At 46.9% G+C, this 24,774-nt stretch overlaps 1 protein-coding gene and 1 long non-coding RNA gene across 6 annotated transcripts in view; one reads left to right on the top strand and one right to left on the bottom strand.

Moving 5' to 3' along the window:
• The window catches only part of FEM1C (fem-1 homolog C), a 34,893-nt gene extending 27,581 nt beyond the window's left edge, over positions 1-7,312 (bottom strand). The window contains exons 1-2 of one of the 4 annotated variants that reach the window (XM_014579226.3): positions 7,083-7,312; positions 5,631-6,376 (exon numbers count right to left, since the gene is read on the bottom strand). In XM_014579226.3, coding sequence (XP_014434712.1) covers positions 5,631-6,174 — 544 coding nt within the window. In that variant the 5' untranslated portion in view covers positions 6,175-6,376; positions 7,083-7,312. Of the gene's footprint in view, positions 1-5,630; positions 6,377-6,464; positions 6,661-6,698; positions 6,894-7,082 lie in introns of those variants that run through there. The other 3 variants (XM_006134479.4, XM_075931982.1, XM_075931981.1) reach the window with 3 other exon arrangements.
• Positions 1-24,774, top strand: part of LOC142829880 (uncharacterized) — a 154,302-nt gene that overhangs the window by 125,089 nt on the left and 4,439 nt on the right. Inside the window, exons 1-2 of one of the 2 annotated variants that reach the window (XR_012904765.1) lie at positions 11,942-12,043; positions 24,607-24,694. This is a non-coding gene — a long non-coding RNA (uncharacterized LOC142829880). Of the gene's footprint in view, positions 1-11,941; positions 12,044-24,606; positions 24,695-24,774 lie in introns of those variants that run through there. The other variant, XR_012904766.1, reaches the window with a different exon arrangement.

The raw sequence follows: 24,774 nt of genomic DNA, 5'->3' as shown, positions 1-24,774 counted from the left end.
GTCATGTATGGTACATAACTCACATTTATTTATTTATTTACATTGTTCAGAGGTTTATGCCCACACCCTTCCTGTTTTCAATAAAATTTCTGAAAGACTCTGGAGCGCCACATGGTAGCAGCTTTCTAGAGGTATTCCACTTAATGAAGATATAATATTTAGCTGTCTTAGGCAGCTTTACATTTTCAAAGTGCTGTACAAATAATTGAACAGAAAAGCTTTAGCAGGTATAAAGCACAGGCAAACACTAGAAGGCTCCCTCAACGGTCATCTTAGGAAGCAGGGGGCAGGATTCAACACATGCAAACCAGCAGTAATGGGATATTTGGAAAACCTACTCCTCAGATGCTTACTAGGTACACTCCCTTAAAGATCCCCTTCCTATAAGCAGAACAAGTAAACATTCATGTATCCAAAGAACATAGTAGGTATAGGAAGAACAACAGGGACATCTATAGTAACTGGTTTCTTTGTCCATAAAAAGCAGCACCAGGACTTTTCTTTCCCTCTATCCTATGATGAGACCCCCTACTGACTATCAAGGACCTTCTATGGGAGGAGAAGGAAGTGAAATGTGCATGGCTAGATTCTAAGGATGTTAAAGAGTTGTCGACTAGTCAATTCCTTCCTCCTCCTCCTTCCTCCCCGCCTCCTGCTGCCTCTATCAGATTGATGCGAAAAAAGGGGGAGGAGTGGTAATCCAAAGCAGCAGTGCCCCGGGCTCCATGCAACACCTCCCCTTTGAAATGCTGCCGCCAGAACCCACAGCAAGCCCCCTGTGCAATCAAATCCTCCCCAAACCCAGAGTCCCCATGGTGGCATTGCATCCAAATTGCCGTACACAGAACCCTCTCAACACACACCTGGATGCCCCCACATTAAGCCCCTCTACACTTGGATCTTGCCTTGCTGAGCCTGTCTACCCACACCTGATGCACCTGGTAGGGTGGAGCAAGGCCCTAAGGTGTTATTGGGCAATCCCTAGTTTTGCACTATATTAAGGTTGGGTGCATCAAGAAAACTCTGAACTCATCTACACAGCATGGCAATTAGCATGAAAGGGGTGTGAATTCTAAAGCTCACTTACAGTTTGGTAAAAAACTGGCCCATGTAGCTCTATTGTTGTACACTACAAGTTCCCTAATGCATTCAATGTAATACTGTTTCAACAGACTTTTTGAACAGTGCAGACAAGTTTCCTCTCAAACTGTAGAAAGAGACATCCTAGCAGAGAGTAATAAGGCTGAAAATTAAAGCTCATGAGGACATTTCTGGAAGCATGCCAACTGCAGATCCCTTTGAAATTGCCAGAATGTTGTAGTTTTTTGAGGAATGCAGTTTTGCTCAATTCTGCTTTGGGATGTTACATTTTTATTAATCAACTAATCAAGTAGTCGATGGAATTTCCATCAACTACTTTATTTGTCAATAAGGTGGGAGGGGCACTCGCTATCCCCACTGCCCTCTGCCTATGAAATGTACTACATTTCAAAGGGAAAGGTGCAGCGGAGAACCCAGCACAAAGCTGTCCCCACTTGTGCCAGGTCCTGACTGCTGAGCCTCTGCCTTTGAAATATAAAGGCAGTGGTGCCACAGTCAGGACCCGACACAGTCCCTGCTCACGCCGGGTTTCCCGCTGTGCCTCCGCCGCCCTGTCCATCCGCACCCGCACCCGCACCAGGGAGACGGTGTTGAGGGAACCAGCTTTTAAGCCAACTCCACCCCACATTGGCCCTACTTCCCCTTTCTGCCTCTGGGGGGAGGGGAAGGAGGGATGCAAGTAGTTGACTCAACTAGCCGAGAAGCCTAGGCTTATCAGGTAGTCGACTACTTTTTACATCCCTAATTCTGCTGCCCACCTACTGTTGATAAAAAAAAAAAGGAGGAGGTCTCTAGCACTTGCTTCTCCCTTTCCTTGTAGCTGCTCACTAGGGATCTTCAGAATTTAGGCTGCTTCCGATAGCATATGAGGTGTTTCCATCTGATGTCACCAGCAATGGACAGAGTCTACTTCCAAAGAGCAAGAAAAGACAGACCATACTATATATACATACACTATATATACAAACACTTAAAAAAAAAAGACCTTTACTAGGCTATAACACATCCTATCTGGCACTCAATTTTTTCATAACAAAAGGATCAGCTACTCTATAGCACAAAGATGGGAAACCAAAGGCCCAGGGGCTGGATGCAGCCTCCAGCTTGCCTGATTCCAGCCCAGGAGGCTCAGGGTCCCCTCCACTATTGGGGAGCTTCCACAGATGCTCCAATCCCCCCGCTTCTCATTTGTGTGTGGCCCCTAACTGATTTTTCTGTGGGTCAGTGGCCCGACCCAAAAAAGGTTCTTTCCCTGCTATAGCACTATACAAAAAATAAAAAACATTTCACCTGTGTGGCAATACTATACGGAAAGTGAATGTTTAGCATAAGAGCATACGAGAGAGAGATATATAGTCCTGATACCAAAGAGCTTTGTCGGCAGTGTGCTTCTGCTGTTCACAAAATATAGTCTCTATTAGGTGTTGCTGAATGGGTGAGACTTGTGCTGTTGTGCCTAAATCATGAGTCATGCAGAAACTGAATAAAGTGAAGAAGGGAAGAAATGAAATTATAGAGGATCTAAGATCAGAGGGGAAAAAATGCTTATGGATATGTGTCTATAAAATGTTATTTAAATACAGCAAAGACTAAACACTGTCTGAACAATGCTAAAAGATATTAAGGATCAGTAAGTCTGAGACCATTTACAGTCCACTGGCAAAGTGCCTTTATGATCCATCAGACCTTCACACTGCTGTGTTGTAATCACCCTCATCATCACATTACAAAGCAGATTTTATATATGATAGAGTTGGAACAAAGTCACCTCTACTACCAAAGACTACTGAAACAAACAAAATATATCCCAAAAACTATTTCTGGACAATTCACATTTCTATTTTTAAACACAAGTTCATGATGACTCATGAGTGGTTATTCTTCTTACAAGCACAAATAAGTTACTACACAGCAGGGAGAATGTCCGCTCTTATTTCTATCACCAATTAGCATTGAGATTTTTTTAAAAACATTACTCCACACATCTTTCAACTTTCACAGTAGGTCTTTAAGTTAATGAACATTTGCAGTACTGTTGTATCCATGTTGGTTCCAGAATATGAAAGACACAAGGTAGAAAGAGGATAGCTTTTAATGGACGAACTTCTGTTGGCAGAACAAAACTGAGGTGTTCTTTCCCACTTCACTTGAAATGGTTTCTTGCAACGGTTTCTTGCAACATGCTTTAAGCCATTCTGCTCAACAATCAGTCTTGTTCTGTATTTAGCTGTGACACAGCAGTGGTTACCTTCTCCAGCTCTGAAGCTCGAAAACTTGTCTCCTTCACCAAGGAAAATGCAATACAAAATTTTACTTCACCCACCTTGATTCAGTTAGTGACAGTGTCATTGGGATGCTCATTTTATTTCTGCTAACAAATGATCATTTAAAGAAGTACTAAGAATACCATACAATAAACTATATACCACACAGGTTGAACCTCTCTAGTCTAGCATGATTTAAGTTAGTGTGATGGCCACTTGGCCACACACACAAGTTTCCTACAGTCTCAGTTTGTTTACAGCCACCAGTCTCTTGGCATTCTGTGCTGCTATTTAGCTCTACGTTTATTCCTAAATGTCTTCTAAGAGCCCAATAAACAGTAGAAATGTTGGTAATACTGCTAGACAACTTTGACTTCACATGGTCCAGCAAATTCTCTAGTTTGGCATCAGTCAGGTCCAGAGGGTGCTGGAGTGGAGAGGGTCAACCATTAGAAAGGTCTCTTGTTAAATTACTGTGTTAACAATGTAAATAGAATTAGCCAGAAACAGGAATTACAAGTACCATGTCATGTGAAGGCTTTAGTTTAAGGGGAAAATACCCTTGCCAGATATCAAATCAACTGTCCAAACACAGACCATCTTTCCAGGGTTAAAAGTGTGTGGTAGTCTGCACTAACCATTACACCTATGAGTCCATACACCTTATGAGTTAATACATTAATATATGCACAGCTGATGCAATTAAAAAGCTGCAACATGCCCAGACTTAGAACAAAAGGTCCATGCAACTATGATCATAGCAAAAAAGGCAGAAGTCTTCACTTTGAACAATGGTGCCAGGATCATTGTAAACAGAAGCAAAAAAAATCTGTTGTGACAACAGCTCCACTGTTTACTGAAACTCTTTTTTGGCATGAGCTAAATCACATTGGTCCTTAGCTTTACCCTAATTTCCATTAGTTACTGGAGTCAACTGATAATAGCCAATAGATCAACTGAAAACTTCAAGAATCAAGGATGCAAATTTAAAATACAGAAAAGACTTCCTCCATTTCCCTATTCTGATCTTAACAGTGCAGCAGGCCAAAGAATTTTGTTCAATGCATGATATATTTGTCAATGAACAACATTAGATAACAAATGGCCCAAAATTCTGCATGATGTAAATTTATCTATTTGAAGTTAGTTATCACATGACCCACTTACATTTTCTGGCAGAAGCCTGTTAGCCAGAAGTATGCATTTGCACAGAGGTGGGCAAAAGGGCCTCTGTTGGGCCAGTTCCGGCCCGCCAAGTGTGTTGATCTGGCCCATGGAGAGGAGGCCTTGCCATCCCCTCACCCCTAGGCCAATCAGCACCTAGGGGCAGGGGGGAAGTGCGAAAAGTCTCCTCCCATCCTGCCTCTGCCCTGCAAGGTGTGTGTAGCCCTTAGAAGCACTGTGTGCTCCTGGCAGAGCAGGAGGACGCTTCACGCGCTTCACCATCCCCTAAACCCTTCTAAGCACCGCACACTCCTTGCAGGATGGGGGGAGACTTCGTACGCTCCCCAGGCCAATCAGGATTTGGGGGCAGAGTGAGCACATGAAGTCTTCCCCTGTCCTGCAAGGGGCTCAGCACTTGAAGTCAACTGCCAGCTGCTGCTCAGTTGGCAGTTGACTCTAAACATGGTGCTCCCTTGCAGGGCGGGGGCAGGGAGTGAGAAACATCACATGCTCCCCCTCCCCAGACCCTGACTGACCAGGAGGCAGCAGAGGGGAGTATGTGAAGTTCTCTCCCACTGCAAGGGAACAAGGATACCTAGAAGGAATTGCCAGCTTTTCAGAACTCTCCCACCCCCAGACCAATCAGGGTCTATGGGTGGGGAAGCATGAAAGTATCCTGGCCCCACCCCTTCTGCCTGAGGGCCCTTTCCTTGGGGGGGGGGGGGGGGGGGGGGGGCAGCCCAGGGCTACTTCAAAAATTTCAGAAGTGGCCCCAGTCAAAAATTATTGCCCACCTCTCATGCAGCAAAATTTTTTAGAAACTAGAGTTTATAAATTAAAACATGTGAATTTAGAATGAAATTTAGTAACTGCTTTTGTTAAGTAATGAACCAGTAAGCACACTGGAAAACAGCTGAAAAATGCATATAACAAACTATAACCATAATGCTATAATTTCAACTTCTTGCTGGCACTTTGAACATTTACATTATCAAGTGAGATGAACATTAATGGATGGTGGTGTCCAACAAATAAAAAAGGTAACAGCAGCTATATAGCATCAGAAACTTTGGAACAAGAAAAATAGGATATTGATCTTACCTTTAACACTTTTTCTATTAACATCAGCACCTTTTTCAAGCAAATACTGAGCAATTTCTTTGTGTCCTTTGTAACATGAAATCATCAGGCACGTATGCCCATGTCGGTTTGATACTTCCAAGTCAGCTTTATGCTCCACGAGGTATTTTACTATTTCCAGGTGCCCATCAAAACAGGCTGCCCTAAGTGGGGTTGAATTTGTCAGTGTTGTGTTGTTTACCGATGCTCCATGATCTAACAGACACTGGACTACCTTCAAATGACCAGCAGCAGAAGCAGCCCATAAAGGAGGAGCACCCTCAATGGTCTCACCATCAAAATTCACTGAGCCACCAACTTCAATAGAGGCACAGCAATGCTCCAGCAAGTATTCCACCATATCAAGATGCCCATAACGGGCTGCCATCAAAAGTGGTGTAGCACCACTAGTTTTTTCAGACATTAGCAAGGCCACCTCTTCTTTAGTTTTGTTTGCCAGTAACTTTGCAAGGAGCCGCAGTTTGCCATCACGAGCTGCATTGAACACTGCTGTCTTTAGATCCATTTAGTCTGTGCCTCTTATCCTTCCAGGATACACACCTGCCTTTCTTCCGAGTCACAGATAATGGGACTACTGGAGCTACACGGTGCACATAGAGGCTCCACACCCTTTTCTGAGATCTGTATTATCTCTGTGAACAAACAAGAAAACTCTGATGAATCAAATTAGGTCCTAATAATTCAAAGCACAGACAGTGCCCAGCAATCTGAAAGAGAAAAGAAAATGGAAGTGTTTTTCTTTTGCCTTTTTAATACACTAAACCAGTGGTTTTCAACCCTAGGCAGGGTCGTTACCATAGAACAGTGATTTCCAATCGGTGGTCCGCAGACCTCTAGGGTCCCCTGACTGCGAAGACTCCCACAGGGGTCTATGCCTCCATTCGCAATTTTGTAGCAATCCGCGAATGAGAAAGGCTTGAAAACCAATGCCCTAAATGCAGCGACACTTTCCTACGCCTTCGCTCAAACTGACCGCCCACTGCCTGTGCCGCGCGGCACCAAACCTCCCGAGAGAAAAGGAAGCGCCACCTTCGGGGGCTTCCCCGGGTTTTGGGGAGCGCCCCCTCCCGGGAGGCTGGCGGGAGTGAGCGCGGATCCTCCCCCGGCCTCGCTCGCACGCCTCGCAGGAAAGCCCCTCTGCGCCGGCCACAGGCAACCGCGCCAGCCGCACCAACTTGAGCCGGACCCAGCCCGGGCAGGGAGCGCCGATCTCCCCGGCCCCGCCCCGCCCCGCCCGGGCCAGGCAAGGGGAACGAGACCGGTCTTGGGTGGGGTGGGACCGGCCCGGGGCAGGCAGCCCCCAAGCTCTCCCGCCCCTGCCTGGCAGGTTCCCAGCCCCACAGACCCCCCAGCCGCCTACCGCGCCCCTGGGACCCGGAGACCCCCCCGCCCCCCGAACAGGCTCCGAGCTACCTGCCCCAGGCGCGGCGCCCCCCGGCTCCCTCTCCCCGGAGCCGCCTCAGCGGGAAGCCTCCGCCGCGCGCCGCGCCCCGTCCAGCTCCTCCATGACAGGCGCGTCCCCACAGCGACGAGCGCCCAAGCGCAGCCAAACCGGCCGCGTCGTGTCCTCCGCCAGGAGCCCCAATGGGGAAGGGGCCGCCGCCCAGCCAGCCACTAGGAGCGGGAACGCGCCGCGCGGAGGGCGGGGCTTCGCCCGGGCTCAAGCTAGGCTGAGAGCGCGCAGAAGGGGAGGGTTGCTCAGCGGTGGGCGGAGAGCGCTCAAGTTTCCTTACAGCTGGTCTGAGCCTTCCCCCTGCCCCAGCTCGCCAGGAGCCTAATGGGCTTCCCGTGGAGCCGCGTGTGCGTCCTCCCTCCCTCCCTCCCTCGCCCGGAATACAGAAGCCGCCATGTGATGGGGACTGGATGAGTCTGCCTCAGTTTCCCCCTCTGAAAAATCATGCCTCCTCCCCAACTTTGTAAAGCGCTACAGAGATACAAACATGTAGGAGCTGAGCCTCGTGTTGCGCTGTTCCCCTCGAGTTTTGCATTGGGGTGTTTAGCTGTCACGTGAATCCAGGATTGCACTCAAGCTTGCATGGGTGAGGGGACTGAATGGCTCAGGAGACTGGTGATGTGCTGACTGTCAGCTTTGCAAGCAGCCTCTGTAGGAGGTTGGATTTGAAAGACTTCTTAGCGCCCCTAAAAATGGTCTTTCCACCTTGATATTAGGGCACATTAGAGGTAACATAGGGAAATCTGCACTACTTCTATCCAAACTGGTACTAGCACTGCAACTTCTGGGGCTATGAATCGGACACCTTTCACAGAATTAACTACGCTTTAAAAAGTGAGGCTCTCCTAATTTCAAGTGGATGGTGCACTGCCAGGCTTGCTCTGAGACTTAGAAGTGTTTATGAAAAAGTAGGAAGGAATTAGGTTGCTTGGACCTCTCCCACCCCTCCCCACTCCTGTTACCAGAGAAACCAAGATCTCTCTATATCCCAGTCTATGGTCAAGGGGGGAACCTCCCAGCTCTCCCCTATTGTGCCTCTGACCCTGAAATAGGGAGAAGGGAAGAATCAGCTCTAAGAAAAGTTTCGGGGGCTGTGGTGTAGCCAGACATGAACCCCATCTTGTTCCCTCCCCCCCCAGAGCAAGAGAAAGGCAGTCAGCCTTTGATGCCCTGGGAACACAGGTGTGCTGCCTGTCCCTGACTCTACCATAAACAGAAACCAGACAGTAAATGGGCTAGCTGACGACCCGGGGCCTCCCGCCGTCCTGATGGCTAGTACCAGTAATTGACACGCCTGCACTGTCCCAGGAGAGGAATCTTCGCCCATCACATACCAGAGGTGCCCATTGTCTGCATTTTCCCAGGTGTGAATTATGCTTTGCACCCTTCATGGGAAACTTGGCATTCAAAGCCATTTTTCCTAATTGGCCACTTGAGACCAGGAAGAAGCCTACATGACCCAAGGGGTATAAAGAGGGGTATAGTAGCCCACCCTATTTGAGCTCCAATCATCTATACCTGCTGGCAGGTATTGATTGTCTCCTGAGGTCTGTGGGACGCCCAACCTTGCCCTACTTCTTCCTGAGAGATTGAGAGAAAGACGCTGGCCATGCCAAGTCTGGAACGCAGGGGTGAGAATTATACCTGCTATGTGTCTATTTTGCATGCATTTAATAAGAGCTCAGAGAACCAAAGGGGTTTCATGGTACCTATTAGTGACTTCTTAGTGTAATTTCTGTCCTGTCCTTTGTAGTGGCTGTGTTATCTGTAACACAGCAGTAGCATTTAACAACTAAGTTTATCCTGTAACAATAAAATAGTAACTGTTTAAGCTTTAACCTGACTCCTTCAGTTGCTGTAACAGAACCAAGCACAATTTAAAAGAACTTCAGCCAGTCATAAGGGACTCACTGCCCTGACCATCGGCTGACAGGTGGGTAGAACCATAGTCTGTTTCAGTAAAAACAAGGAGTCCTGCAGCAAATGTATTTGGGTATAAGCTTTCAAGGGCTAGAGTCCATAAATGTTAGGGCTAAGAAAGCTAATTTCCTATGTTGCCTAGGGCTCATAACTACCTTGGCCAGTCATAGGCTAGGATTCCTTCCTGGGATGATTCTCCTCTTATCACATTCCCTCTCTCCTCTCCCTGCCCCTCTGACTTCTCTTTGGCTACGTCTAGACTGCAAGCCTCTTTCGAAAAAGAGCGTCTAAACTACAACCAGTACTTTAGAAAAAGCAAACCGCTTTTTCGAAAGAGAGCACTCAGGCAGTCTGGATGCTCTCTTTCAAAAAAGCACGGTTTGCATTACATAGTGCCTTTTTTCGAAAGAGCATTTTCGAAAAAAGACATTTTTCCTCGTAAAACGAGGTTTTCCGTGGTCAAAAAAACTGCTGTGTTCTTTCGATTTACTTTCAAAAGAACGTGGCAGCAGTCTAGACGCAGGGGATGTTTTTTCGAAAAAAGGCCACTTTTTTCGAAAAAAACCTTTAGTCTAGCAAAAAACCCTAGTGACATACTTTAGCTACTTAGACCATGTTAACATAGTCCAGAAGGAACTACATGGGACAGCCAACCTGTGGCTTCAGTGGTGAATCCAGCAGTGTCCCCCAATCCATTTGAAATTGCCACAGGTTCCCTATCAGACCCTCACTGAATAGCCTGTCCAACTCTGTTTGCTGTAGAACAGGCATGTCCAAAGTCCGGCCCGCGGGCCAAATGCGGCCCGCGGTCGGATTTAATACGGCCCCCCACTTCTCCCGGCTCCCCGGTGCTTTTTTTAACTGGCGCGCTCAGCGTGCCGCTTCGGGCCGCCGCCGCCGCGGCGGTCCCAAACCCTGCCCCTGCACTCCGCTTTGGGGCTGAGAGTGCAGGGACAGCCCCCGCTTCCTCCCCCTCTCCTGGCTCCCCGGCGCTCCTCTGACTGGCGCCGCTTCTGGCCGCGCCGCCGCCGTCCATGGCGGCCGCTGCGGTCCTAAAGTCCTCCGTGTAGGGCACGTCCGCAGCCCCGCTCCCCCGCTTGGCTACGGGTTCGCCCTGCCCCCGGGCTGCCGTGAGGCCAGCGTGCCCTGCGCTCTCCACCCGCCTCTGACCCTGCAAGCCCTCTACCTTGGGGCTGAGAGTGCAGGGACGGACTCCGCAGCTGCTGAGATCAGGGACTGCCTTTGAACCAGACCTAGCCTATGTACTGCAGTCCAGATCTCAGTTTCACCCTTCACATTAGTGTAGGCAAGTTTTTTTTTCAATTGAGATGAATACATTGTAAAATCTCAGTTAATGTCAGTTGGTCTAAATCAGTTATAAATATATTTGGACACAACATGTATAGTTGGTGTTATGTCGTTTGCCGTTTGCAACAAACTTTGCATAAAATAGTTAATTTGCATTTAATTTTAATGGTTCAAAGAATGTCAGGCAAAATGGTCGGCCCTCACGCATGTTCACTTCCTCAAATCTGGCCCTCTTTGAAAAAAGTTTGGACACCCCTGCTGTAGAAGAATTGTCATTCACACCGCTCTCTTTATCAGTATTGCCCATTATGTTGATAGATCCTGAGTTGTGCAGGTCTGTCTCACATTTTGGAAGATGAATTTAAAGGACATTTACAAATTCTGAATTTATTGTGGCTAGGGAATCACCCAGGATGAAGAATCATCATGAGGAAATGCTATGATCAAGTAGAATTTGTCCCAGAGAATAAATACCACCATCTTGGATCTTCAGAATTTAGAGATGCTTGTTAACCCTTAAGAAAATGGCTAGCTTCAGTTGATTGTTCTATCAGGGCTGGCCAGATAACCTGGAACTTCTGACAAATGCTGTGCTAGGAAAGAGAGAGATGGTCAGCTCTATCCTGAACACACCTGGAAACTCCCCTTTTGTCAATTTTACTCTGTTGCATTTTCTCAAACCAAAAAGCAACAGGGGATTGTGTCAAGCTGTTGGGTGGATCAGATGGAGACTAGATGCCACAGTGGCTCCATGAAGATTGTTCAGCGAGTGGACAAGGAACAAGCTACTCTCACCTCATTCAAGGTGTAGGGATTTTTTTGAAGGCATTGTGAAAGGTAGTATTAGGATGGCAGGTTCAGCCCTTTTAAGAATCTGAGAGAGGTGGGGCTAGGACACAAGAGGGACAGGAGCAGGTACTTCAGGACTAATCCTCTTCCATTAGCTCCATTGGCAATAGAATCAATCTTATTCAAGATATAAAGTTTCATTTGAACATGGGAATATGGGCAGCAACCCATGAATAACCAGGGACCTGTTCTGTAAGCTACAGAAGGGATGGGGATACACACATAGTAGTGATACAAAAAATATGTATCTATAGGAGATAATGGACAATAATTGTATATACAGAAATAAAACATCACAGAAGACCAGGCTGCTGTAAGTGCCTTTTTATGCAACACAAGTGAGACACCATATACAGAATACTGGTTACACTTCTGTAAACATTTGGACCAGAAAGATAAAAACAAATTAGAGGGAATTTGGGAGAATAGCAATTAAAATTACCATGGGGATGGCTATATGACTGCATGAGGAAAGATTAAAAAGTAACTATCTGTATCTTGGTGTGACTAGGCGTCTGCTCTTTAAAGACACTCATCATTGGCAAGAGGGTGTGGACCTGGTGCTTTAAAAGTAAAACCCAACCCTGGGAGAGGGTTGAGAGCAAAGCGTGCAGCTGAGGCAGATACTGCCAATTAGGGGCCAGCTGGAAGCTCTGGCCTAGCCTGACTCCCGGGCTGTAGGGATTGAAGCAAGGCATCAAAGTGCTAGGGCTGTGTGGAGTCAGCCAGGATAAGCAAAGTCATCAGGTCCACACCCTCTTACCAATGATGAGTGGCCATTTCAGATTGCAGTTTGCCCGTGGCAGGAGCTAGATGAAGATTGGAAGTGAGTCAGTGAGGCAAGGTGGGTATAGGGAAATTGGGGTTCCCTGGAAAGGGAGGCCCCCACAGTAAAGAGACTGACAAACAACCCCTCTCCCCCTGGAAGGGGGCTGAGAGACACTGAAGCGTGCACTGCTGGAGGGCAGAGTTCTGAAAAGGTCACCATAGTCTGGGAGCAACATGGGTCTGGAACTGAAGCAAGTAGTGAGGACATGGGGAGACAGCAGCCAGAGTGAGGTGCTTCATAAATGAGCTATTTCCCAGTGCTACCAGCAGGAAGCACCATAGCAGTGAGTGTCTGCTGCATGACACTTGGCTAAATGCTAAATTAGGATTAAATGGGGATTCAAGGCTTATATAGAACTACCTACAAGTACTGAAAGGGAGGGAAGGATTATTTAAGATGGTTTGGTGGTTTTCATGAGCAGTAATGGTATGTAACAAAGGAAAATATATGCTTACTATCAACAATGACCATTTGGTGAGGTTATATTAGACTACAATAATCACATAAAAGGTTGTGGAAGCCTAGAGCTTTATTTGTTTAAAGTTAAGACTATATTATACAATCTAAATTGTATATAACAAGAATATACTCTACAGAAGAGTTCTGTTCTGGCAGAGAGAAAGATAAGAACCTTATGTCTTGCCTTTCTAATTTCTAGAGTATTCCACATGATTCCCTGGAGAGAAATGTAGGGCATCACCCTTAACACACTTCCTACTCCTCCAAAGCCCTGATCCAGTAATGAGCTTTGCATGAAACTCGCTGTAGGATTGTGCCACTGTAGACTATTGAGAGTAGCCCTAATGATGTCCCAGGGAATATTAATGATCGTTAAGTACTATTTCCAGCAGTCCTTCAGGAGTGGCCTATGGACTGTAGAAATTGTAGCCACAGAGCTGTCCTTACATAGGTAAGACTGGAGGTATATTGTGGCAAATTTGTAAGGGGGGAGGAGGGGAAATGGATTTGTCTTGAAATTTTACTTAACTGAAAAATCTGGAGCGTGGCTCTATAGTTAGTAAGTACATTGGCAACATATGTTCATGTGAAGCCCTTCTTTCTATCCTTTTTTTTGTGCATAGTTCCTCTTCATACTTAGGCATCTATTATCTTTTTTAATTCTTTGAATACCTTCATAAATGTACTCAGGAAAGTGAAGAAGTTGTAGGGCTGTAGATATACTTCTGACTTGCTAAATCCTGACGTGGTCATATCCTGATATTCCATTCCTGATCTGTTAAGATGGTACCTCACTTGCAGTGCCTGGCCTTCTAGAACTAGAGAACATAAACCATTAATCATGTCAGTCTATATTCAATTTATTGCTAGCTGGATCCAGTGGGGCAGGGGCAGGGAACCTTTTTTGGGTGGGGAGGGCTGCCCACTCACAGAAATATTCAATTTATTGCCAGCTGGATCCAGTGGGGCAGGGGCAGGGAACCTTTTTTGGGTGGGGAGGGCTGCCCACTCACAGAAAAATCAATCAGGGGTAGCACAGAACCGAGAAGCAAAAAACCAAAACCCTCGCTGAAGTGGCCCCTGACTGAGAAAGGGACACTCTCCACATCCCCCTCACACACCAGAGTCTAGGTTGGCCCAGGCTAGTAGATTTTGTGTGCTCCAGCTCCATGGTGAGGTAGCCTAGTAGGAGAGGGGGCTGGTGCATCAGTGTAGGCTCCTCCATGCTGGGGGTGGGGCCATGAGCCTCTGGGGCCAGATCCAGGCAAGCCGGGGACTGCATCTGGCCCCTGGGTCTGAGGTTTCCCATCCATGCACTGGGGTCTAGAATGGAGCCACAAAGCCATTTTGATGTATCTGATGTGTTTTGCTGTTCTTCAAACTAATGAATTAACCTATTGTACCTCAAGGTCTCCTAAAAACAGATTCTGAGGTTACCACTTCACACATCAAGAGCTTAACCTCCATCACTCAGCAGTTTTCAATCACACACTGTTCTTTCCTGTGACATGCTCTCTGGCTGTTGATAGGTGTTAGCAACAGCATGTGAAGTGATAATTTCCATCACTGCCACTGGATTCCTTCTCACCCTGAGTTATTCTTGGTCTCACATAAATTCATTCTCTAAATCAGGGGGTTTCTGATAATATGTACCACGTTATTAATAGGGATTGTGCCTTGCAGATACTAATTGTTCTGTTCTCAATTGCCAGACATCTCGTCTCCCATTTTATGTTTGTATATTATTCTTCTGACAACTACAGTAATTCATTTCATGAAAAGTAGTATTGGAAAAATAGTTAAGGTAAGCTATCTTTAGTTTCTTTTACTGTGAGTTATCAACTAGTAATAACTTTGTATTTATAACCTTAACTCCAGCTTACAGAAGGTGTGGAGTTTTTTTTTTTTTTTTAAACCATCCCCTCCGGAGCTCCAGAAGCCCTGGGAACTAGGGAAGTGCTTGTCCCACATGGCCAGCTTTGTGAGCAACCAACATGCTATGAGCTTTCCCAACTTCTTCTCTGACACTAATAGCTGCTAGCACTCCTGCTTCCACTGCCAGACGATGCAGAAGAGCTCCAACCTTGGATCTCATTGAAGGGGCGGGGGGAGGAGTCCAACCTCCATGAACTCCACACCAAGAAGAGGAATGCTAACATCTAGGGCAGGATTGTTGACTTCCTGGCATGGCCTTTGGTCAAGAGGAACCTGGAGCAGTTCAGGCTCAAAATCAAAGAGCTGTGCAAATCCTATTAGAAGAGTAGGGAGTAGAGTAGATGTTCTGGGGCAGGACCTCATACCTGCCACTATTATGAACAGGTGGCTCCCGTTCTGGGATGGGGGCCAGTTACCTTCCCTGCTGTAGTCATTGAATCTGGCCAAGACACACCTGGTGTCTGCCTGCAGGAGAGTGAGGTGGCAAAGGAGGATGAGGTCAGCCACATGATGATGCCAGGAGTTGCTCCTCGCTTTAGAGCCTGTCCCCCTGCTCCTGGGACATCTTCCAGGCTTCCGATGACTCTGAGGAGGACACTTCCGGTGAGTTCTTTAACCTTCTCCATCTACTAGAGAGGTCAGGTGACAGGCTGCAAGGGGCTCTTGGCCTACTCGGAGGGGGGGGGGGGAGAGGGATGGTCCACAGGACAGCTTGTTCACGTGACGGCAGATGGAACACCAGGCTGTCCTATGAAGCTTTCACACAGGTTCAATCCTTCTCGCAAGGTTCCTAGAGAGGCCTGCCTTATTCCAGCCTTGGTAGTAGGACACCTTCCCATGCCAAGCCATTAGTAAGTAATTTGGGGTCATGGAATGACACAGCTGTGCAGCACACGGCCCAGGTTCGTGCCTGCAGTCAGTCAGCACCCGCTCCCGGTCAAGTGCAGTAATGCGGAAAAGACAGATATAGTACATGGGAATCTGCCACTAGGAGGAAGAGAATGGCAAACCCATTAGCATTCTCTCCAGCAAGCAGCATTTGCTGCTCTGACACATCCCTCTCCCCTATCCCTCAATGGGCAGGGACTGAAGTTCTCTCTGTGGGACACTGCGAGTACTGGGCCCAGTGCATGCAGGACACAGTAGAAAGCTGAGCACTCCCATTCCTCCTTCCCACAGATGCTTGGCCTGGTCAGCACCTTACCATGCCTGCTTGTCTCCAAGCCATGTGTATTGCCATGGTTCCCTGGGACATCTGTGCACTGCTGGAAAGTGCCTGTATTCTAGGCAAAATATGGCTTTGCTCGCAACACATCGCCATTGTCTGAACTAAGATCTTTGGTGTTGGCTCAGATTAGGATTAGGCTTTATGTAAAGTGTCTCCTGTGATGACTGCCCTTGTAACTTCTCTTCACAGCTGGGACAGCTGCGAGCTGGGCACATCCCCCACTTCCTACTGAATCTACTTGCCTGACTAGGATCCGCAAGCCTGGGATGAAATCATGAGGGAGCAGATAGTCAGGAAGTAGAGGCAGAACAGTTGGAGCAGGTCACTGAGAAAAGGGAATGCTGGGGTGACCAGGAGGAAAGAGGCTGCACAGGAACAGCTTGTGCACCAGCAGATGAACATGTTCTTCTCCATCACCATGGTGATGGTGAAGGAGAACATGACAGCATGCATGGAGCAGGCCACAAGCTGCTTCCCCTGCAAGGATCCTCAGGGGCTGCCAGCGCCCCAGAACATGGCGGGGAGGAGGAGGCTGGCAGCCAGAGCCTCCAGGCCATACACAGGAAGATGCTAGTCCCAGTCTTGTCCAAGCCCCACTCCCCTATTCCAGGTTCTTTTTCCATTCCCTCCCATTGTATGTCCCCAGAATAGACTCCTGTTTAATAAACAATCTCTTTATTGTTAGCTCTGCTGGGAAGAGCGGGGAGTGAAAGGAACACAAAGGGCCTTCAGAGGCCCCTGCTGAAGAGCCATGGGGGGAGAGTCTCAGAAATGGCCTCGCACAACTTCTTTCAAGGCCTCTCTGAGCATAGCCCCTTCCTGTGCTCTCTGTATGGCACTGCAGTTGCTCTAACGCCCTGGCCAGGCATTCTGCCTCAGCCTCCCCACCCTGGCAAAAAAACTCTCCCCCTTATTCTCGCACAGGCTGTGCAGCACACAGCAGGCCACCACTACGAAGGGGATGCTGTACTTGCTAAGGTCCAGGCAAGTGAGGAGATGCCTTTGAATGCCCAAATGCATATTCCACCACCATTCTGCACCTGCCAAGCTTGTTATTGAACTCCTCCTTGCTGGGATCTAGGCTGCCTGTGTAGGGCTTCATGAGTCAGGAGTAAGCTGCATCACCCACGATCACAATGGGTAGGTCCAGCTCTCTGACTCTGATTGTCCAGTGGGGTGGGGGAAAGGTGCTGATGTGCATCTTGCTGAAGAGAGATGAGTTTCAAAAGATGTGCACATCATACACCTTTTCTGACCATTTAACACTGATGTTGGAGAAGTGTCCCTTGTGATCCATGAGTGCCTGCAGCACCATGAAGAAGTACACCTTGCAGTTAATGCACTCTGAGGCCTGGTGGTTGGGGGGCCAGGATGGGGAAGTGTGTTGTCTATGACCACCCAGCAGTGGGGGAAGCCTATGTTGCCAAAGTTGCCCATGATGTTGTCAACATTGCACAGAGTGACAACCCTCCACAGCAGGACATGGTTGATGGTCTTGGCTACTTGCATGAGCACAGCCCCAACTGTGGACTTCCCCATGCCGCACTGATACCCAATTGAGCAGTAGCTTCCGGAGGGCAATGGCCACATGCTTCTGCATGAGGAGGTTGGGTCTCAGTCAGGTGTCCTGTCACCTGAAAGCAGGAGCGAACCACTCGCAGAGTTCGAGGAAGGTGGCCTTGCACATGCAGAAGTTGTGCAGCCACTGCTGATCATTCTATCCCTGCCTGACTATATGGTTCCACCAGTCTGAGCTCGCACTTATCTGCCAGAAGCAGCATTCCACCGTGTCCAGGGAACTGAGGGGCATACACAATAACAGGATTACAAGGACTTGGCTGACCAAGGCCTGCGGGCCTTGCTGGGGTTCGTCTTCCTTGTCCATGTCCTGTTCCTGGTGGTGTAACATGTGGACACGGTCGATGTATTGCACTATGAAGCACAGCATGAGAGCCATGAGCATGGTACTGCTTTGCAGCAGTTCTGTTTTCATGGTCACAGTGCTGTGGTGTCCCCGAGAGCAACCAGAGAACAACAGAGCGCACCAACTGTGTCCTTTTTCTGTCCCACAAGAGTGGAGGGGTGCCTTCTGGGATGCAGGTATGGAGAGGAGCCCCTGCAAGCACTCCTTGACGTTTTCTTGAATGCTTCCCGGGACTCTGAGCCTGAGGCAGGCTCCGGGAAGGTGGAAGTGCTACGTTGGAGTAAATTCAATTCTTGCTTGCAGTGGGGAGACAGCCCCTTAAATTCTCAACATCAGGGGCCCAAAACTCAAACTTAGTAAATTCGAACTTATCGCGTAGCATAGACAAGCCCTTGACTACTTTCTTCCCAAATTCTTCCAGCATGGTTGGAATTTTTAATTATACTTTGCTATCTGATTTCACGTTGCTGGACTTCGTACAGGCAGTCCCCGACTTACGTGGATCCGACTTATGTCGGATCCGCACTTACGAACGGGGCTTTTCTCGCCCCGGAGCTCACGGGCGGCAGGTCGCCACCCGCGTCCTCCGGGGCGAGAAAAGCTTCTCCCGGTCTCCCTGGTCTGCTGGGGGGGGGGGGGTCCAGCAAAGCTGCTGGACCCCCCCCAGCAGACCAGGGACACGGGAGCAAAGCCGCCCAGGCAGCGGCTTTGCTCGGGTGTCCCTGGTCTGCTGGGGGGGGTCCAGCAGCTTTTCTGGACCCCCCCAGCAGACCAGGGAGACAGGAGCAAAGCCGCACAGGCATCCCGCCGCCTGGGCGGCTTTGCTCCCGGGCAAAGGAGCAAAGCCACATGGGCGGTGGGGTCCCTCCACCTGTGCGGCTTTGCTCTGGTCTCCCTGGTGTGCTGGGAGGGAGGGGGCGCAGCTAGTGCGCCCCCCCCCCCCCAGCAGACCAGGCTTTTGTTGCGGGATGCCTCGGGTAGAGCAGCTGGGGTGCTGCCGGGTTGGTCCTGTGGGAACCTACTGGGCAGCGCCCCAGCTGTTCTGTCCCAGGCTCCAGATTCAGCAGCTGTTGAAACTGATCAGGCTGATTCCAGGAAGCTGGGGGCAGAGCCACTCTGCCTCTGGCTTCCTGTAGTCAGCCCCTTGTCAGTTTCAGTGCCATCAGCTGAATCTGGAGCCAGTTCCGACTTACATACAAATTCAACTTAAGAACAAACCTATAGTCCCTATCTTGTACATAACCCGGGGACTGCCTGTATTTAAACAGGGGCTGTTTAATGCTACGATTTTACACATTTTATCAGTTTTACAGATAAGTATGTTTAACTTCCCCAAAATGCATATAATTATTTAGTAGCAGAAAGCTTGTAATACGCATTGTTGGGTTGTTTGAATATACCATGTGATACTGATGCTGTTCCACAAGAGAGATGTTTCTGGGAAGGTACAAATAAGGCAGGTACATTGATATTCTCAAAGGGAAATTCCAGAATGTTGAAATTGTCTAATTAATCTACATTTCTTCTTACTAGTCTGATGGTCTGTAGTCTAACTGTATAAGATCAGTATTTTTTTTCTGGAGTAATTATTCAAGATCCTGAAAGATTTAACAACATATATTGAGATTTCTTAAAGCAAGCTGAGAGATTTAGACACATATCTAGCAGTAACATTAATAGCACATTTGAGTGTCTAAGTTCTCTAGACCATAATCTGCCAATTTTTGAAAAGCTGAGGAAAATCAAATCAGTTCTCCACTTCCCCCATCTAGTAACCCTAAATATGTGATGTAAAAGGTCTCCTTGTCTTAATTTATACATTTTCTGTGCCCCCTCATTTACTCCTTTGAAGCCCCATTTTTTTAGGGTGGGGGGAAAAGCTGTCCTAGGTTGTTATGGAAGTTTCAACTACAGTATGTGTCTAATAATTCTACTTACAGTTTTAATGCAGTACATTTTAATATTGAAGAAAATAGTTTTATAAAATAAAATTATGCTCAACACACTTTTTCATGAAACCTTTCAAATCCATCAAAGCAGTTTTAATTTAATAGTCCATTAAGTTGTGTGAGTAAAGAAATTGGCCACAAAGGTCCAAATTGTGTCCTTACTGGAAGCAGCCAGCACAGGATGATATTTATGTTGCTAGCCATATAAGGCAGCATTGTTTGTGCCAAACTAACCAGTTTGATAATCCACCATATATTGCTGCTTCTCTAAGCAGGAACTACATCAGTTGTTTGCACAGGCACTGGAACTAGGGCTGTTGCTGCACCCCTTGGCTTCAAGCAGTTTCCATCATATATAGGGTTTACAGTTTGGGTCCATGGCATTTGGCTCTCCTACTGACTCTGCTATGGTCCTTAATGCATTACAAAACTGTAGGGCTGTGTCTAGACTGGCAAGATTTTCCGCAAAATCAGCTGCTTTTGCGGAAAAACTTGCCAGCTGTCTACCCTGGCCGCTTGAATTTCCTCAAGAACACTGACTTCCTACTGTAAGATATCAGTGCTTCTTGCGGAAATACTACGCTGCTCCCGTTCAGGCAAAAGCCCTCTTGTGCAAATCATTTGCGCAAGAGGGACAGTGTAGACAGCACAATACTGTTTTGTGCAAAAAAGCCCCGATGGCTAAAATGGTGATCAGGGCTTTTTTGCGCAAAAGCACGTCTAGATTGGCACGGATGCTTTTCCACAAAAAGTGCTTTTGCGGAAAAGCGTCTGTGCCAATCTAGACGCTCTTTTCCGCAAATGCTTTTAACAGAACTTTTCCGTTAAAAGCATTTGCGGAAAATCATGCCAGTCTAGACGTAGCCTTGCTGTCTGAGCGGTCTTGAATAGCATTTCAGATTCCCTCTACTTCCCACCCCGACTTCATATGCAACATCTTCTTATCCTTCTTCACTCCTTGCACTCCAGCACAATGAGGGGATTTACCTCATAAATGTAAACATGGATCTGCAAAGCTCTAGGCATTACATTTTGAAGTGAAATATAAGATTTTCATAGTGGGTAAAGAACCATACCCAACACCTCCTGTTTTCTAAATATAGAACAGACATTTCACTTACAATAGAATCTACCAGACTTGTCGTGATGCACATGAATATATACCCCTAACTCTGGGCATCATCACAGACCCCTAAATTAGTTTTACCACAGAGAATAATTACATAGCTGATTATTCAGGAAGCACAGTAAACTGATGAAGTGCTTTAATGTTCACGCATCACAGCTGTAAGCTAGCACACATGCAGTGTTGTTCTGGTTTAGTTTAATTTTCCCAAAATAAATATCAGTAGAAGAAAAAAAGGGGGGGGGAGATGAGAAAGGTAGGGAAGACAATACCACAGAAACATTCCATTTAGCAAAAGAACCACATAGTATGAACACAATGAACAAACAAAATAGAATATAACTGATAGGCAACAATCTGGACTGCAACACTGCAGTTCCTGTAGAAGCTAATAACCAACTGAGAACATTGTGATAGTAGTTCAGTCCTTGGCTTCAATTGCAGATTGCTGTATCTTTATATTTCAAACAGCTGCAGCTGTAACTGTCTTTGGAAGTTTGCAAAAGCACAAGTGCAGAGTATTTTATAATTATGACCTCTCAAACTATCACTTACTAGTGACTCATTCCTAGCGAAAAATCAAAATTCACAGCAGCCTGGGTTTTCTATTTTGTGAGTGAATGAGTAAGTGAGAGTGTGTGTGTATGTTACATCTGAAGAAATGGGCTGTGCCCACAAAAGCTCATGATACCGTCTACATGTTTTGTTAGTCTTTAAAGTACTACCAGACTATTTGTTGTTTAAGTTTATCCCAAATATTGGGGGCACTGCCAAGGTAGGCAGGATTATATATGGAACTGTAGTGTATGTTCAGAGCTCATATGCAAAGGCCTGTTTTGTTTCCTGTTTCCTGTTTTGTTTTCTGCTGATATTTTCTGTTTTGAATCAACTATGAGTATCTAGCTAGAGGTGAGCATGTGACCAGTTAGCTCATGGACCTGTCTGGGAGTAGCTCTCTGTCAAATTATTAACAACTTGCCTATTAATTTATTCTGATTATGGGATGACTGAAACCAGTTTCTAGAGCAGCATTTCTCACACTGAGGGTATTGACCTAGAGTGGGGTTGCAAGGCTAATGTAGTGGGGAGATTGTGATGGTACGGCATTGTCACCTCTACTGTTGCCAGCATCAGTAAGAGGAGCATGATATTATTTTTGGGAGAGGAGTCATCACAGCCAGAAATATTTTCAGAGGGAATCCCAGCAAAAAAAGTTTGAGAACCTCTGCTCTAGAGAAACGAGGGAGTAAGGACAGCAAGAATAGCCATGCTCAGAAGCATAGCTGCATTTTGTGAGCTTGGGAAGCATCAGCAATACTAGTGTTTGTAATTTTCATGCAGTCCAGATACAGATGCTTTGATTGGTCCTCTGAGGCGGATTATGCTGGTGTTGAGCAGGCAGAATGAAAGCTGGATCTTCTCCCCATAAAGGAAGTTGTGCTTGCAAGAGTTAATATAAAAAAAAAAAAACACATGGAATGAGTGAAGGAATATAGAGTAGAGAGAACTGGCAACATCCGGGTTTGTACCATTCCCCTCTCCGCCTCACCTACCCAGGTGCCCAATAAGACAGGCTGGCTCATTTTCTTCTGCAGCAATAACAATAATCAGACATGCAGATGTCATTCTCATTCTGACTTAGCTGCCTATTGAAGAGTTGTGTCTACCCTTTGCCAAAGAGGGTTGCTGTAATTTGCAGAATACTCAAGGATCTCTGTCTCCTCTAGCATTCTTGGTTGGCAGTAATGTCCATGGATATCTTTTGTTAGCTGCATTTGACTAAGCAGCAACTTCTACTCTTATTTACGCCTTGCAATAGATATGTATTTAGTCAGTTCCTCTCTTATCTAAGTTAGCACCCCAATTAAATGTTATATGTGAATGCCTATTCTGTGGTCTCCAAATTTGGAACACTAAAATGCACTTTATATAGGGCGACTCACAACGACTCCTCGAAACTTTAGTTACAGCAGATTGTAGCTGTTTGCTTGCTTTGTAGTGTTTATTAGCTCCTTAGATTGCGTAGGCTCTCATTTTTAGATCAATACGTCCCTTGGGTTCTGGCTATACAGCAATTGCCTCTTTCTTTATGCATCATCATCCTGACAATATATGTCAGATTAGGTGATTCTCCTAACAGGCTTGGAGATGAGGTCTGAAGAAGTGGCAGAGACAACAATACATTCTGTGGAGGGAGGGGCCTTGCCCCTGATTTTTTTGTTTGTTTTTTGTTCTCACACAGAGCTAGAGTCTGTTAATATTGAGGAAAGAATGGAAGGTTTTTGCATTTACTCTGCCTTTTATCTTAATGATGAATGGGGGCGGAGGTGAGACAGTAGCAAGGACAGTTCATACTATGCCATTTGTTGGTTTGGCTGACAGGTATTTTCTATATGCTCCCAGAAGTTCTGTAATGGGTACATTTTTAGAAAAGAAACAGCTAAGTCATGTTAATTACAGCCATAGCTTTTTGTTAGGCCTTTAGAAAAATTAAAATGCATCACTTATAATCTACTCTGTAGTCAGTTAAAATATATAATTATACATACAATATAATTACAGTTGGATAATATGGGTCTTTGTTGGGCTTGTCGTCAAATACTTTCATCATCTTACCACAAAACCTCCATGTAACTTTTTAATACCACCCTTCTCATTAGGGTATCTGAGTATCTTATAGTACTATGCATTGTACTGGCATTAGAATATAGCCTGTCCAGCATAATTTTTGGACTGGAATCATGACAGAGTTTCAACTCACAACAGACAATAGAAGTTTGATTTGGCTAATGTCACTGACCAAATCAAACTGCCGGTAACTCCCAGCTCAACATTAGCTTAATTATCAGTGACCAGGTGTGCAAGCTAATACCTTTCATTGAACCAACTTCTGTTGGTGAGAAACAAGCTTTTGAGCCATGTGAAGCTCTTCAGATGAGGGAAAAGTAGTCAAGCCTCACAGCTAAATAAAAGGTGGAACAGATTGTTTAGCGTATGGCAGAGATGGGCAACCTAAAGCCCATGGACTGGATCCTGCCCCCGCTGAAACTCAGGGCTCCCTCTCCCTCCCCACCCCCGCAGCAAGGAAAGCTGTCACGGGTGCTCCAGTCCTGCAGCAAGTTTCCAAGCCTTAGCACCCTCTTTCCCCCTTCCTCTGTGGCTGGAGCATTAGCACCAACTCCCCAGTGGGAGGATATAAGGGGGAGCCGATCTAAAACTCCTATGTGGACGGCTTTGCCTGGTGGGGAGGGGGGAAGAAGTAGCGCTGCAAGTTGTTCCCAGTGGCTGGGCATTGCAGCCAATGGAGCAGCAGAGGTAGTGCCTGCAAGCGCAGGGTGGCACAGAGCCACCTGTGCTGCCCCCCTCCAAACAGGAGCTGCATTAGGTAAGCACCTGAATCACCTGCCCCTCCTGCACTCTTCTTTCCTCCCCGTCCTCTCCTGTACCCCGCCTCTTGCCCAGACCACTCCTGCACCTTCCTTCCTCCCAGACCCCACAGCCCTGCCCTCAGCCCACTCCCCAGCAGCACACTTCCACACACTGACACCCTCATTTTTGGCCCCATCCCAGAGCCCGGGGGTCCCCACAATATACTAGCCCCAGTCTCCCAGAAGACTTAATCCAACCCTAGGAAGTATTAGAGCGTGGAGGGAACCCCAGTGCCCCAAGTTGCATAAGCAAGGTGAGTGTGTCTTTTTGGGGTGTTTTATTGTTGTTCTTGTTTGTTTTGCTTCTTTCTTGTTTGTGGTCCCTGACTGATTTTACTGATTTTTTTTTTTCTGTGGGTAAGTGGCTCCCGACCCAAAAAAAGGTTCCCTCAGCCCTGGCGTAAGTAGTTAGCACATTTTCAGAAACCAAAGAAACAGTTACTATGTGGCACTGTCTGTGTTTTAAGATAATGTAAAGCAAACTCAGTGACCTAGATAAAAATTCCTTTTCTCCCCCACCCCTCCCCAGCTGGAGCTGCGTCACTGGGAGTGCTGAGAAGCTCTGTCTCTGCAGCTCCCATTGGCCAGGAATCACAGCCAAATGGGAGCTGCCCCAGGTAAGTTCCCCACACCCCAATCTCTGTCCCAGCTCCAAGTCCTCTCTATCACCCTAGCTTCCTCCTAGACACCACATGCC

Source organism: Pelodiscus sinensis, chromosome 6 (genome assembly GCF_049634645.1).
Source record: "Pelodiscus sinensis isolate JC-2024 chromosome 6, ASM4963464v1, whole genome shotgun sequence".
NCBI lineage: Eukaryota > Metazoa > Chordata > Testudines > Trionychidae > Pelodiscus > Pelodiscus sinensis.
This window is presented reverse-complemented; position numbering and strand designations above follow the sequence as displayed.